Genomic DNA, 17,320 nt, shown 5'->3' with positions numbered 1-17,320 from the left:
ATAGAAGTGTAGACGTTCTGGATTCTCTACTACTATACGGGTGTACTAGAAGTGTAGACGTTCCCTGGATTATCTAATACTATACAAGTGTAATAGAAGTGTAGACCGTTCCTGGATTATATAATACTATACGAGAGTAATAGAAGTGTAGACGTTCTGGATTATATAATACTATACAGGGTGTAATAGAAGTGTAGACGTTCCTGGATTATATAATACTATACAGGTGTAATAGAAGTGTAGACGTTCTGGATTATATAATACTATACGGGTGTAATAGAAGTGTAGACGTTCTGGATTATATAATACTATACAGGTGTAATAGAAGTGTAGACGTTCTGGATTATATAATACTATACAGGTGTGATAGAAGTGTAGACGTTCTGGATTATATAATACTATACGGGTGTGATAGAAGTGTAGACGTTCTGGATTATATAATACTATACGGGTGTGATAGAAGTGTAGACGTTCTGGATTATATAATACTATACGGGTGTGATAGAAGTGTAGACGTTCTGGATTATATAATACTATACGGGTGTGATAGAAGTGTAGACGTTCTGGATTATATAATACTATACGGGTGTGATAGAAGTGTAGACGTCTGGATTATATAATACTATACGGGTGTGATAGAAGTGTAGACGTTCTGGATTATATAATACTATACGGGTGTAATAGAAGTGTAGACGTCCTGGATTATATAATACTATACGGGTGTAATAGAAGTGTAGACGTCCTGGATTATATAATACTATACGGGTGTAATAGAAGTGTAGACGTCCTGGATTATATAATACTATACGGGTGTAATAGAAGTGTAGACGTCCTGGATTATATAATACTATACGGGTGTAATAGAAGTGTAGACGTCCTGGATTATATAATACTATACGGGTGTAATAGAAGTGTAGACGTCCTGGATTATATAATACTATACGGGTGTAATAGAAGTGTAGACGTCCTGGATTATATAATACTATACGGGTGTAATAGAAGTGTAGACGTTCTGGATTATATAATACTATACGGGTGTAATAGAAGTGTAGACGTCCTGGATTATATAATACTATACGGGTGTAATAGAAGTGTAGACGTTCTGGATTATATAATACTATACGGGTGTAATAGAAGTGTAGACGTCCTGGATTATATAATACTATACGGGTGTAATAGAAGTGTAGACGTCCTGGATTATATAATACTATACGGGTGTAATAGAAGTGTAGACGTTCTGGATTATATAATACTATACGGGTGTAATAGAAGTGTAGACGTCCTGGATTATATAATACTATACGGGTGTAATAGAAGTGTAGACGTTCTGGATTATATAATACTATACGGGTGTGATAGAAGTGTAGACGTTCTGGATTATATAATACTATACGGGTGTAATAGAAGTGTAGACGTTCTGGATTATATAATACTATACGGGTGTAATAGAAGTGTAGACGTTCTGGATTATATAATACTATACGGGTGTAATAGAAGTGTAGACGTTCTGGATTATATAATACTATACGGGTGTAATAGAAGTGTAGACGTCCTGGATTATATAATACTATACAGGTGTAATAGAAGTGTAGACGTTCTGGATTATATAATACTATACGGGTGTAATAGAAGTGTAGACGTCCTGGATTATATAATACTATACGGGTGTAATAGAAGTGTAGACGTCCTGGATTATATAATACTATACGGGTGTAATAGAAGTGTAGACGTCCTGGATTATATAATACTATACGGGTGTAATAGAAGTGTAGACGTCTGGATTATATAATACTATACAGGTGTAATAGAAGTGTAGACGTTCTGGATTATATAATACTATACGGGTGTAATAGAAGTGTAGACGTCCTGGATTATATAATACTATACGGGTGTAATAGAAGTGTAGACGTCCTGGATTATATAATACTATACGGGTGTGATAGAAGTGTAGACGTTCTGGATTATATAATACTATACGGGTGTAATAGAAGTGTAGACGTTCTGGATTATATAATACTATACGGGTGTAATAGAAGTGTAGACGTTCTGGATTATATAATACTATACGGGTGTAATAGAAGTGTAGACGTTCTGGATTATATAATACTATACGGGTGTAATAGAAGTGTAGACGTTCTGGATTATATAATACTATACGGGTGTGATAGAAGTGTAGACGTTCTGGATTATATAATACTATACGGGTGTAATAGAAGTGTAGACGTTCTGGATTATATAATACTATACGGGTGTAATAGAAGTGTAGACGTCCTGGATTATATAATACTATACGGGTGTAATAGAAGTGTAGACGTTCTGGATTATATAATACTATACGGGTGTAATAAAAGTGTAGACGTCCTGGATTATATAATACTATAGGGGTGGAATAGAAGTGTAGACGTCCTGGATTATATAATACTATACGGGTGTAATAGAAGTGTAGACGTCCTGGATTATATAATACTATACGGGTGTAATAGAAGTGTAGACGTCCTGGATTATATAATACTATACGGGTGTAATAGAAGTGTAGACGTTCTGGGTTATATAATACTATACAGGTGTAATAGAAGTGTAGACGTCCTGGATTATATAATACTATACGGGTGTAATAGAAGTGTAGACGTCCTGGATTATATAATACTATACGGGTGTAATAGAAGTGTAGACGTCCTGGATTATATAATACTATACGGGTGTAATAGAAGTGTAGACGTTCTGGATTATATAATACTATACGGGTGTAATAGAAGTGTAGACGTTCTGGGTTATATAATACTATACGGGTGTAATAGAAGTGTAGACGTCCTGGATTATATAATACTATACGGGTGTAATAGAAGTGTAGACGTCCTGGATTATATAATACTATACGGGTGTAATAGAAGTGTAGACGTTCTGGATTATATAATACTATACGGGTGTAACAGAAGTGTAGACGTCCTGGATTATATAATACTATACGGGTGTAATAGAAGTGTAGACGTCCTGGATTATATAATACTATACGGGTGTAATAGAAGTGTAGACGTTCTGGATTATATAATACTATACGGGTGTAATAGAAGTGTAGACGTCCTGGATTATATAATACTATACGGGTGTAATAGAAGTGTAGACGTCCTGGATTATATAATACTATACGGGTGTAATAGAAGTGTAGACGTCCTGGATTATATAATACTATACGGGTGTAATAGAAGTGTAGACGTCCTGGATTATATAATACTATACGGGTGTAATAGAAGTGTAGACGTTCTGGATTATATAATACTATACGGGTGTAATAGAAGTGTAGACGTCCTGGATTATATAATACTATAGCAGGTGTGATAGAAGTGTAGACGTTCTGGATTATATAATACTATACGGGTGTAATAAAAGTGTAGACGTCCTGGATTATATAATACTATACGGGTGTAATAGAAGTGTAGACGTTCTGGATTATATAATACTATACGGGTGTAATAGAAGTGTAGACGTTCTGGATTATATAATACTATACGGGTGTAATAGAAGTGTAGACGTTCTGGATTATATAATACTATACGGGTGTAATAGAAGTGTAGACGTTCTGGATTATATAAAACTATACGGGTGTAATAGAAGTGTAGACGTTCTGGATTATATAATACTATACGGGTGTAATAGAAGTGTAGACGTTCTGGACTATATAATACTATACGGGTGTAATAAAAGTGTAGACGTCCTGGATTATATAATACTATACGGGTGTAATAGAAGTGTAGACGTTCTGGATTATATAATACTATACGGGTGTAATAGAAGTGTAGACGTTCTGGATTATATAATACTATACGGGTGTAATAGAAGTGTAGACGTCCTGGATTATATAATACTATACGGGTGTAATAGAAGTGTAGACGTTCTGGATTATATAATACTATACGGGTGTAATAGAAGTGTAGACGTCCTGGATTATATAATACTATACGGGTGTAATAGAAGTGTAGACGTCCTGGATTATATAATACTATACGGGTGTAATAGAAGTGTAGACGTCCTGGATTATATAATACTATACGGGTGTAATAGAAGTGTAGACGTCCTGGATTATATAATACTATACGGGTGTAATAGAAGTGTAGACGTTCTGGATTATATAATACTATACGGGTGTAATAGAAGTGTAGACGTCCTGGATTATATAATACTATACGGGTGTAATAGAAGTGTAGACGTCCTGGATTATATAATACTATACGGGTGTAATAGAAGTGTAGACGTTCTGGATTATATAATACTATACGGGTGTAATAGAAGTGTAGACGTTCTGGATTATATAATACTATACGGGTGTAATAGAAGTGTAGACGTCCTGGATTATATAATACTATACGGGTGTAATAGAAGTGTAGAAGTCCTGGATTATATAATACTATACGGGTGTAATAGAAGTGTAGACGTCCTGGATTATATAATACTATACGGGTGTAATAGAAGTGTAGACGTTCTGGATTATATAATACTATACGGGTGTAATAGAAGTGTAGACGTCCTGGATTATATAATACTATACGGGTGTAATAGAAGTGTAGACGTCCTGGATTATATAATACTATACGGGTGTAATAGAAGTGTAGACGTCCTGGATTATATAATACTATACGGGTGTAATAGAAGTGTAGACGTTCTGGATTATATAATACTATACGGGTGTAATAGACGTGTAGACGTCCTGGATTATATAATACTATACGGGTGTAATAGAAGTGTAGACGTTCTGGATTATATAATACTATACAGGTGTAATAGAAGTGTAGACGTTCTGGATTATATAATACTATACGGGTGTAATAGAAGTGTAGACGTCCTGGATTATATAATACTATACAGGTGTAATAGAAGTGTAGACGTTCTGGATTATATAATACTATACGGGTGTAATAGAAGTGTAGACGTCCTGGATTATATAATACTATACGGGTGTAATAGAAGTGTAGACGTCCTGGATTATATAATACTATACGGGTGTGATAGAAGTGTAGACGTTCTGGATTATATAATACTATACGGGTGTAATAAAAGTGTAGACGTCCTGGATTATATAATACTATACGGGTGTAATAGAAGTGTAGACGTTCTGGATTATATAATACTATACGGGTGTAATAGAAGTGTAGACGTTCTGGATTATATAATACTATACGGGTGTAATAGAAGTGTAGACGTCCTGGATTATATAATACTATACGGGTGTGATAGAAGTGTAGACGTTCTGGACTATATAATACTATACGGGTGTAATAAAAGTGTAGACGTCCTGGATTATATAATACTATAGGAGTGGAATAGAAGTGTAGACGTCCTGGATTATATAATACTATACGGGTGTAATAGAAGTGTAGACGTCCTGGATTATATAATACTATATGGGTGTAATAGAAGTGTAGACGTCCTGGATTATATAATACTATACGGGTGTAATAGAAGTGTAGACGTTCTGGATTATAGAAGTGTAGACGTTCTGGATTATATAATACTATACGGGTGTGATAGAAGTGTAGACGTTCTGGATTATATAATACTATACGGGTGTGATAGAAGTGTAGACGTTCTGGATTATATAATACTATACGGGTGTAATAGAAGTGTAGACGTTCTGGATTATATAATACTATACGGGTGTAATAGAAGTGTAGACGTTCTGGATTATATAATACTATACGGGTGTAATAGAAGTGTAGACGTCCTGGATTATATAATACTAAACGGGTGTGATAGAAGTGTAGACGTTCTGGATTATATAATACTATACAGGTGTAATAGAAGTGTAGACGTTCTGGATTATATAATACTATACGGGTGTAATAGAAGTGTAGACGTTCTGGACTATATAATACTATACGGGTGTAATAAAAGTGTAGACGTCCTGGATTATATAATACTATAGGAGTGGAATAGAAGTGTAGACGTCCTGGATTATATAATACTATACGGGTGTAATAGAAGTGTAGACGTCCTGGATTATATAATACTATACGGGTGTAATAGAAGTGTAGACGTCCTGGATTATATAATACTATACGGGTGTAATAGAAGTGTAGACGTTCTGGACTATATAATACTATATGGGTGTAATAAAAGTGTAGACGTCCTGGATTATATAATACTATAGGAGTGGAATAGAAGTGTAGACGTTCTGGATTATATAATACTATACGGGTGTAATAGAAGTGTAGACGTTCTGGATTATATAATACTATACGGGTGTAATAAAAGTGTAGACGTTCTGGATTATATAATACTATACGGGTGTAATAGAAGTGTAGACGTTCTGGATTATATAATACTATACGGGTGTAATAGAAGTGTAGACGTTCTGGATTATATAATACTATACGGGTGTAATAGAAGTGTAGACGTTCTGGATTATATAATACTATACGGGTGTAATAGAAGTGTAGACGTTCTGGATTATATAATACTATACGGGTGTAATAGAAGTGTAGACGTCCTGGATTATATAATACTATACGGGTGTAATAGAAGTGTAGACGTTCTGGATTATATAATACTATACGGGTGTAATAGAAGTGTAGACGTTCTGGATTATATAATACTATACGGGTGTAATAGAAGTGTAGACGTTCTGGATTATATAATACTATACGGGTGTAATAGAAGTGTAGACGTTCTGGATTATATAATACTATACGGGTGTAATAGAAGTGTAGACGTCCTGGATTATATAATACTATACGGGTGTAATAGAAGTGTAGACGTTCTGGATTATATAATACTATACGGGTGTAATAGAAGTGTAGACTTCCTGGATTATATAATACTATAGGAGTGGAATAGAAGTGTAGACGTTCTGGATTATATAATACTATACGGGTGTAATAGAAGTGTAGACGTTCTGGATTATATAATACTATACGGGTGTAATAAAAGTGTAGACGTTCTGGATTATATAATACTATACAGGTGTAATAGAAGTGTAGACGTTCTGGATTATATAATACTATACGGGTGTAATAGAAGTGTAGACGTTCTGGATTATATAATACTATACCGGTGTAATAGAAGTGTAGACGTCCTGGATTATATAATACTATACGGGTGTAATAGAAGTGTAGACGTCCTGGATTATATAATACTATACGGGTGTAATAGAAGTGTAGACGTCCTGGATTATATAATACTATACGGGTGTAATAGAAGTGTAGACGTCCTGGATTATATAATACTATACGGGTGTAATAGAAGTGTAGACGTCCTGGATTATATAATACTATACGGGTGTAATAGAAGTGTAGACGTCCTGGATTATATAATACTATACGGGTGTAATAGAAGTGTAGACGTCCTGGATTATATAATACTATACGGGTGTAATAGAAGTGTAGACGTCCTGGATTATATAATACTATACGGGTGTAATAGAAGTGTAGACGTCCTGGATTATATAATACTATACGGGTGTAATAGAAGTGTAGACGTCCTGGATTATATAATACTATACGGGTGTAATAGAAGTGTAGACGTTCTGGATTATATAATACTATACGGGTGTAATAGAAGTGTAGACGTTCTGGATTATATAATACTATACGGGTGTAATAGAAGTGTAGACGTTCTGGATTATATAATACTATACGGGTGTAATAGAAGTGTAGACGTTCTGGATTATATAATACTATACGGGTGTAATAGAAGTGTAGACGTTCTGGATTATATAATACTATACAGGTGTAATAGAAGTGTAGACGTCCTGGATTATATAATACTATACGGGTGTAATAGAAGTGTAGACGTTCTGGATTATATAATACTATACGGGTGTAATAGAAGTGTAGACGTCCTGGATTATATAATACTATACGGGTGTAATAGAAGTGTAGACGTCCTGGATTATATAATACTATACGGGTGTAATAGAAGTGTAGACGTCCTGGATTATATAATACTATACGGGTGTAATAGAAGTGTAGACGTCCTGGATTATATAATACTATACGGGTGTAATAGAAGTGTAGACGTTCTGGATTATATAATACTATACGGGTGTAATAGAAGTGTAGACGTTCTGGATTATATAATACTATACGGGTGTAATAGAATTGTAGACGTCCTGGATTATATAATACTATACGGGTGTAATAGAAGTGGAGACGTCCTGGATTATATAATACTATACGGGTGTGATAGAAGTGTAGACGTCCTGGATTATATAATACTATACGGGTGTAATAGAAGTGTAGACGTCCTGGATTATATAATACTATACGGGTGTAATAGAAGTGGAGACGTCCTGGATTATATAATACTATACGGGTGTGATAGAAGTGTAGACGTCCTGGATTATATAATACTATACGGGTGTAATAGAAGTGTAGACGTCCTGGATTATATAATACTATACGGGTGTAATAGAAGTGTAGACGTTCTGGATTATATAATACTATACGGGTGTAATAGAAGTGTAGACGTTCTGGATTATATAATACTATACGGGTGTAATAGAAGTGTAGACGTTCTGGATTATATAATACTATACGGGTGTAATAGAAGTGTAGACGTCCTGGATTATATAATACTATACGGGTGTAATAGAAGTGTAGACGTCCTGGATTATATAATACTATGCGGGTGTAATAGAAGTGTAGACGTCCTGGATTATATAATACTATAGGAGTGGAATAGAAGTGCACGTTCCAGATTGTGGGACCATACTGGGAGTATAGACGATGTTCTAGATTTCATGGTGAAATGACAAATATAAGTTCTTAGTGGAAAAGTAGAAATTGAAAATGAATATACAGTATAGCCAGTGTTAACGAGGTCACAAACAAAGAGTACAAAGTGTCTTTATTGAACCTTGAAAGGAGAGAATACATATTCAAGACTAACGTATTTTTCGGACTATAAGACGCACCGGACCATAAGACGCACCCCAAATTTTGGGAGGAATATAGGAAAAAATATATTTTTATAGTCTGAATATAGTCTGAATAGGTACGGTATCTTACCTGGGGGGCGGTGGAGCGAGGGTCACAGGAGGCAGGGTCCTTCAGGAAGCCGGTGCTCCAGCAGCAGGGAGTTGCGGTGGTGGTGGAGCAGGATGCCAGGGCCCTCCGTTCTCTCCCTCAGGAACCTGGCAGCTGCAGCAGAAGAGGTGAGATGGCTGAGGCCCGATGCCTGGCTGGAGGCGTGGCTGGGGGCCCGGTGCCTGGCTGGGGCCGGTGACTGCTGGGGGCCTGGCTGAGGCCCGGGGCTGGTGTCTGGCTGCGTGCCGGAGCCTGCCTGCGGACTGGTGTCTGGTTGTGTGTCGGGGCCTGCCTGGGGGCCGGTGTCTGTTTGTGTGCCGGGGCCCGCCTGGGGGCCGGTGTCTGGCTGCGTGCCAGGGCCCGCCTGGGGGCCGGTGTCTGGCTGCGTGCCAGGGCCCGCCTGGGGGCCGTCGTCTGGTTGTGTGCCGGGGTCTGCTTGGGGGTCGGTGTCTGGTTGCATGCTGTAGCCTGCCTGGGGGCCGGTGTCTGGCTGCATGCCGGGGCCCGCCTGGGGGCCGTCGTCTGGTTGTGTGTCGGGGCCTGCTTGGGGGTCGGTGTCTGGTTGCGTGCCGTAGCCTGCCTGGGGGCCGGTGTCTGGCTGCGTGCCAGGGCCCGCCTGGGGGCCATCGTCTGGTTGTGTGTCGGGGCCTGCTTGGGGGTCGGTGTCTGGTTGCGTGCCGTAGCCTGCCTGGGGGCCGGTGTCTGGCTGCATGCCGGGGCCAGCCTGGGGGCCGGGACCGGTGTCTGGCTACGTGCTGGGGCCTGCCTGGGGGCCGGGACCGGGGATGGTGTCTGGCTGCAGTCCGGGGCTGGTGATCGGTGTGGCAGAGCTGCGTGCGCAGCCATCTTCCTGAAGCTGTGATCTACAGGAAAATGGCCGCCCGAGCTACAAGTCTGCGCATGCGCCAGCTCGGGCGACCATTTTCTTGTAAATCACAGCTTCAGGAAGATGGCCGCTCACTGGCCCCCAGCTAGACACCGTCCCGCAGCATGTCACCTCCTCCTCTGCTACTGCTGTCGCCACTGCCGGGTTCTTGAAGGAAGGAGGGAACGGAGGGTCCTGTGATCCCACTCCACCACCCCCACAACTATCAGGTACTATCTATGTTTGAACCATGAGACACACCCCCCATTTTCCTCCCAAATTTGGGGGAAAAAAGTGCGTCTTATGGTCCGAAAAATAGGTTAGATAGGAGAGGATCAGATCTAGTCAGGAATGAAGAAGTTCTGCACTAGATTGGAGAAGTGAGGTTCTGAACTGGACAGGAATGGAGACTATCTGAACTGGAAAGAAGTGGAGAGATTCTGGAGAGAGCTGGAATTTAGAATTTCTGGTCTGTACAGGAATGGAGACCTTCTGGGCTGAATAGATGTGTAGAGGATCCAGGACGAACAGAAGTGAAATTCAGAACAGGACAAGGCTGGAGAGGTTCTGGAGTGCTCAGGAATGAAGAGATTCTGGACCGAATGTGGAAAGGTTATGACGTGAACTGTAGTGGTGTTTAGAACAGGACAAGAATGGAGACATCCTAAATGAGACATGAGCGGCCAAGTTCTAAACTGAACAAAAGTGATGAGGTGCTAAACTGGACAGGAGTGGGGAATTTTTGAATTGGACAGGAATGGAGAATTTCTGGAATGAAAAAGCAATAGAGAATTTCTGGATTGGTTTGGAATTGGAAGATTTTGAAATAGACAGATATAGAGAAGCTCTGAACTGAAGGGAATAAAGAATTTGCACACTAGATAAGAGTGAAGATGTCCTTGACAAGACAGGAGTGGAGAGGATTTGGATGAGACTCCAGATCTTCTGTACTAGACAGGAATGGAGAAGAAATATTCTAGACAGGAGCGGGGTGGTTCTGAACCGAACATTGGTGAAGAGGTTCTGGACTAAACAGTAGCAGAGTGGAGTAGTCAGGAATGGAGGGAATCTAAACTCGACAGGAGTAGGGAAGATCTAGCTGCACAGGATGGTAAAGGATTTTGACAGAAACAGAGTAGTTCGTAACTGAATGGAAGTGGAAAAGTTCTGGAATGGAAACGAGTTGAGAGGATGCGCACTAGACAGGAAGCGAGTGGTTCTGGAATGTACAGGAGTGGATAAGGTCTGCGCAGGACGGGATTGAAGAGATCTTGGAGTGGACAGGATTGGAGAGAATCAGGAATCAATAGACATGAAAAGGAATTGAATTGGACAAGAGTCGAGAGGTGGAGTGAACAAGATGAAAAAGTTATGGACTAATCAAGAGCTGAAAAGGACTGGAAAGAACTAGAGAGGAGAAGTTCTGGAACGGATATGATTTGAATGAACAAGACAGGAGAGAAGTTCTGAACTGGAAAGAAGAAGAAAGGTTGTGAACGAGACAGCAGAGTATTGTAGTCGTTCTAGAATCATTTCTGACTAAATGTAAAATCTAACATGAGAAAGAATTGGAGTGAAAGTCATAGGAGTACAGCAAAAGGGGGATGGAGAAACAGGTGAAGAAAGAACGGAAGGAGGACGATAAATCCTAAAAGTTTTTTATCAGGATGGAGAATAATAGGAGTCCGGTCATCAGTCCTCCGCCGCTGGACATTGTGTATATCAGTTACTGAACGTTTCCTGAAAAAATAATCACTGACCGGGAGGAGGAGAGGGGAGACTGCCGCCTGTGTCATTATACTGTATTATACCCTGTGCCTCATCACTGACCGGGAGGAGGAGAGGGGAGACTGCCACCTGTGTCATTATACTGTATTATACCCTGTGCCTCATAACTGACCGGTAGGAGGAGAGGGGAGACTGCCGCCTGTGTCATTATACTGTATTATACCCTGTGCCTCATCACTGACCGGGAGGAGGAGAGGGGAGACTGCCGCCTGTGTCATTATACTGTATTATACCCTGTGCCTCATCACTGACCGGGAGGAGGAGAGGGGAGACTGCCGCCTGTGTCATTATACTGTATTATACCCTGTGCCCCATCACTGACCGGGAGGAGGAGAGGGGAGACTGCCGCCTGTGTCATTATACTGTATTATACCCTGTGCCTCATCACTGACCGGGAGGAGGAGAGGGGAGACTGCCGCCTGTGTCATTATACTGTATTATACCCTGTGCCTCATCACTGACCGGGAGGAGGAGGGGAGACTGTCGCCTGTGTCATTATACTGTATTATACCCTGTGCCTCATCACTGACCGGGAGGAGGAGAGGGGAGACTGCCGCCTGTGTCATTGTACTGTATTATACCCTGTGCCCCATCACTGACCGGGAGGAGAGGGGAGACTGCCGCCTGTGTCATTATACTGTATTATACCCTGTGCCTCATCACTGACCGGGAGGAGGAGAGGGGAGACTGCCGCCTGTGTCATTATACTGTATTATACCCTGTGCCTCATCACTGACCGGGAGGAGGAGAGTGGAGACTGCCGCCTGTGTCATTATACTGTATTATACCCTGTGCCTCATCACTGACCGGGAGGAGGAGAGGGGAGACTGCCGCCTGTGTCATTATACTGTATTATACCCTGTGCCTCATCACTGACCGGGAGGAGGAGAGGGGAGACTGCCGCCTGTGTCATTATACTGTATTATACCCTGTGCCTCATCACTGACCGGGAGGAGGAGAGGGGAGACTGCCGCCTGTGTCATTATACTGTATTATACCCTGTGCCTCATCACTGACCGGGAGGAGGAGAGGGGAGACTGCCGCCTGTGTCATTATACTGTATTATACCCTGTGCCTCATCACTGACCGGGAGGAGGAGAGGGGAGACTGCCACCTGTGTCATTATACTGTATTATACCCTGTGCCTCATCACTGACCGGGAGGAGGACAGAGGAGACTGCCGCCTGTGTCATTATACTGTATTATACCCTGTGCCTCATCATTGACCGGGAGGAGGAGAGGGGAGACTGCCGCCTGTGTCATTATACTGTATTATACCCTGTGCCCCATCACTGACCGGGAGGAGGACAGGGGAGACTGCCACCTGTGTCACTATACTGTATTATACCCTGTGCCCCATTACTGACCGGGAGGAGGAGAGGGGAGACTGCCACCTGTGTCATTATACTGTATTATACCCTGTGCCTCATCACTGCCCGGGAGGAGGACAGGGGAGACTGCCGCCTGTGTCATTATACTGTATTATACCCTGTGCCCCATCACTGACCGGGAGGAGGAGAGGGGAGACTGCCGCCTGTGTCGTTATACTGTATTATACCCTGTGCCCCATCACTGACCGGGAGGAGGAGAGGGGAGACTGCCGCCTGTGTCGTTATACTGTATTATACCCTGTGCCCCATCACTGACCGGGTGTCACGGGTGTGTCGCCACGAAGATCGTCACGAGTACACAGCCTGACTTCTCGCAGCTGACTTGTTGGTGCTTTGTGTTTTTCGGCAGTGAGGGAGTTAATTCTCTCTCTCTCTGTGCTAGACGAGGTCCAGCCTCGCCCAGCTGCAATCAATACTGCTGTAGTGAGACTCCTTCAAATGCCTGCTGGTCTGTTTGGGAAGTGTCGGTGAAAGCATTTCATTCAGACTAACAGAGCGGATTGTGGTGTTTGGAGTTTCTGAGATAAGTGTATTTGGAGTGTTTTTTCCCTTCCTCACTTTATCATTTATCTCCTTTCCCGTTGGTGTTCCCTCTGTTGTAGTTGTGTAGTTGTTGTATGCAAGGTGGTTTTGGTTTTTCCCTTGTACTGTCTCGTTCGTCTAAGTACTGTGTGTGGGCATATTATTACTTGTCCCCTTTTGTTGTGATCGGGGTCCTTCTCAGGACTAGATTACTTAGGTGCAGGGATCCTCAGGAGGTAGGGGTTACGCTGGCGGCCTGGACCTCTGTACCTTTAACAGTACCTCCAGGTTGAGGGACTAGTCAGGGCTCCAGCTTAGGGTCAGCTTAGGCCCCCTACCTCCAGTATACAGAGACAGCGTGACATTTTCACCGACCCACTTAGTTTTTCTCCAGCTACCATGGATCCAGTAGCCGGTCTAGCTCGGCAGTTGCAGAGTTTGTCCATGGAGCTGGCGGACGTTAGGTCCAAGGTTTTGCATCCTCAGGAGCAAGCCGGACCAGAACCTAAAGTAGCTCTCCCTGACAGGTTCACTGGGGGGCGGGACAAGTTTTTTGTTTTCCGGGAGGCATGCAAGTTGTACTTTCGGCTGCGGCCTCGGTCTTCGGGGAGTGAAGAACAAAGGGTGGGAATTGTCATCTCGCTCCTACAAGGGGACCCACAATCTTGGGCGTTCTCTCTTCCCCCGGGCTCCCCGGCTCTCCAGTCAGTGGATAGGTTTTTCGCTGCTCTGGGACTTGTATATGATGACCCAGATCGGATCTCCCTTGCTGAGTCTAAGTTACGTAGGATCCAGCAGGGAGATCGTCCGGCGGAGGAACTCTGTTCGGAGTTCCGTAGGTGGGCCACGGACACCCAGTGGAATGACCCGGCTCTTAGGAGCCAGTTTTGTCATGGTTTATCCGACAAATTACAGGATGTGTTGGCACAGTATGACTCTCCCGCGTCACTGGAAGCCGCTATGGCCCTTGCTATTCGCGTTGACAGACGGCTTCGGGAGAGGTGCGGGATAACTCTACCCCCTGTGATGACTCCACCTCCTACAAGGTCCCCTCATATGGTGGTTCCCCTGGTCAGTCCAGAGGAGCCTATGCAATTAGGAGGGACATCATTTCGGGGGAGGGGACCGGTGGTGCGCCATAAGACAGGAAGGTGTTTCTTCTGCGGGAGAAAGGGACATTTTATTGGGGGGTGTCCATCCCGTCCCTTGCAGAGTGAAGAGTCGTCGGAAAACTGTTGATCCCAGGTTGTGTGGTGGACGGCAATCTGGGAGTAGGTATTTCGTCCCTAGGTTCGTCTCAGTTTCTCGTACCGCGGAGGTGGTGGTGGGTACGAGAACTGAGAGGATATCTGTTCTTCTGGATAGTGGGGCCGGGGCTAATCTGGTTGATGCTCGGTTTGCCCGGGTTCAAGGTATGCGATTGAGTGAGTTGGCTAAACCCATCCCCATATTCTCGATCGATGCCAGGCCTCTCGGTCAGGGAAGTTTTTTACAAGCTGTGCATGACGTAAAACTTCAAGTGGGGGCGATACATAAAGAACTGTTGTCTTGCTACGTGTTGGAGGGTCTTCCCACTCCTATAGTGTTGGGCCTTCCTTGGTTAGCTAAGCATAACCCAGTTATTAATTGGCAAACCAGAGAGATAAGCCAATGGAGTAAATTCTGTAATAAAAACTGCATGAACACGGTCATCGGTGCGGTTACTCCTTGGGTCTTACCTCCATTTCTGGCGGACTTTGAGGATGTATTCTCGGAGAAAGGGTGTCAGGAACTACCTCCTCATCGCGAGTATGACTGTTCTGTAAAACTGCTCCCTGAGGCCAAGTTACCTAAAGCTAGGTTGTATAACCTTTCTGGTCCTGAGAGGCAGGCCATGAAGGATTATATTTCAGAAAGTCTGGCTAAGGGGCATATTAGACCTTCATCTTCACCGGTGGCTGCGGGGTTCTTCTTTGTTAAGAAGAAAGATGGAGGCCTACGCCCTTGCCTGGATTTCCGTGAACTTAATCGGATTACGGTCCGAGATCCGTATCCGCTCCCACTTATTCCCGATCTCTTTAATCAGATCGTGGGCGCCAAATGGTTCTCTAAGTTGGATCTCAGGGGGGCGTACAATCTGATTAGGATGAAGGAGGGGGATGAGTGGAAGACGGCGTTTAACACTCTGGAGGGGCATTATGAGAACCTTGTCATGCCATTCGGTCTGACTAATGCCCCGGCGGTGTTCCAACACTTTGTTAATGACATTTTTCGCCGCCTGGTGGGACAGTTTGTTGTCATATATCTGGATGATATCTTAATTTACTCGCCGGATCTGGTGTCTCATCAGGAGCACGTTAGGCAGGTGTTACAGATCTTGCGGGATAATAAACTGTATGCCAAATGGGAAAAGTGTGTGTTCGCCGTACAGGAACTCCAGTTTTTAGGCTTCCTGGTTTCAGCGTCCGGTTTTCGTATGGACCCTGGGAAAGTGCGGGCAGTTCTTGAGTGGGATCGGCCAGAGAATCTTAAGGCACTACAACGTTTCCTGGGGTTTGCTAATTATTACCGGAAGTTCATTCGTAATTTCTCGTCCATGGTTAAGCCTCTCACAGACATGACTAAAAAGGGGACGGATTTTTCTAGGTGGTCTGACAAGGCTTGTCAAGCATTCTCCTCCTTGAAAAAATGTTTTGCCTCGGCACCCATACTCATTCAACCTGATGCGTCTCAGCCATTCATTGTAGAGGTAGACGCTTCCGAGGTAGGGGTGGGAGCAGTATTGTCACAGGGTTCGTCCCCTGGTAAGTGGCATCCGTGCGCCTTTTTCTCTAAAAAATTGTCGTCCGCTGAGAGGAATTACGATGTCGGCAATAGGGAACTCTTGGCCATTAAGTTAGCTTTTGAGGAGTGGCGCCATTTTTTGGAGGGGGCAGTCCATCCGGTCACCGTCATCACCGATCACAAGAACCTGCTATATCTGGAGTCCGCGAAACGTCTGAATCCCAGACAAGCTAGGTGGTCATTGTTTTTTACCAGGTTTAATTTTGTCGTTACATATCGTCCTGGGTCAAAAAATGTAAAGGCGGATGCCTTATCTCGTAGTTTCCCTGGGGCCGGGAATACGGACGACCCGATTACTATCCTTCAGGAGGGGGTGGTGGTTTCGGCAGTATGCTCTGAGTTGGAGGAGGAGGTATTGGAGGGTCAGGGGGACGCCCCTGTTGGACCTCCGGGGAGACTGTTTGTTCCAGATCAGTTGCGACAAAAGGTGATCGAGGCACACCATAACTCAGTTTTTGCAGGACACCCGGGGAGTAAAGCAACTGTGGATCTCCTCTCCCGTCGGTTTTGGTGGCCTAACTTACATAAGGAGGTGGTAACTTTTGTCGCGTCCTGTGGGGTTTGTGCGCGCTCTAAGACCTCACATACCCGTCCGTCTGGGGCCCTCTTACCTTTGAAGATCCCGGAGCGTCCTTGGACTCATCTGTCTATGGACTTTATTACGGACCTCCCTCCGTCTTCGGGTAAAACGGTCATACTCGTTGTAGTGGACAGGTTCAGCAAGATGGCACATTTTATCGCTCTTCCGGCTCTCCCTAATGCTAAAACTCTTGCGCAGGTGTTCATTGGGGAGATTGTGAGGCTTCACGGGGTACCCTCCGAGGTGGTGTCTGATCGGGGGTCTCAGTTTGTGTCCAAGTTCTGGAAGGCGTTTTGTGCACGGCGGGGGATGCATTTGTCATTCTCATCGGCTT

At 43.2% G+C, this 17,320-nt stretch overlaps 1 protein-coding gene across 1 annotated transcript in view; it reads left to right on the top strand.

The window, feature by feature from the left end:
- The window catches only part of LOC141258400 (putative Polycomb group protein ASXL2), a 146,153-nt gene extending 135,630 nt beyond the window's left edge, over window positions 1–10,523 (top strand). The window contains exon 6 of the mRNA XM_073673401.1: window positions 10,362–10,523. Coding sequence (XP_073529502.1) covers window positions 10,362–10,523 — 162 coding nt within the window. The remainder of the gene's footprint in view (window positions 1–10,361) is intronic.
- The last annotated feature ends 6,797 nt before the right edge of the window (window positions 10,524–17,320 follow it).

Source organism: Phyllobates terribilis, unplaced genomic scaffold, assembly GCF_046119375.1.
Source record: "Phyllobates terribilis strain yellow unplaced genomic scaffold, ASM4611937v1 Scaffold_3__8_contigs__length_932513732, whole genome shotgun sequence".
Taxonomy (NCBI): domain Eukaryota; kingdom Metazoa; phylum Chordata; class Amphibia; order Anura; family Dendrobatidae; genus Phyllobates; species Phyllobates terribilis.
The sequence above is the reverse complement of the archived record's forward strand: the minus strand, read 5'-3'. Positions and strand labels throughout refer to the sequence as shown.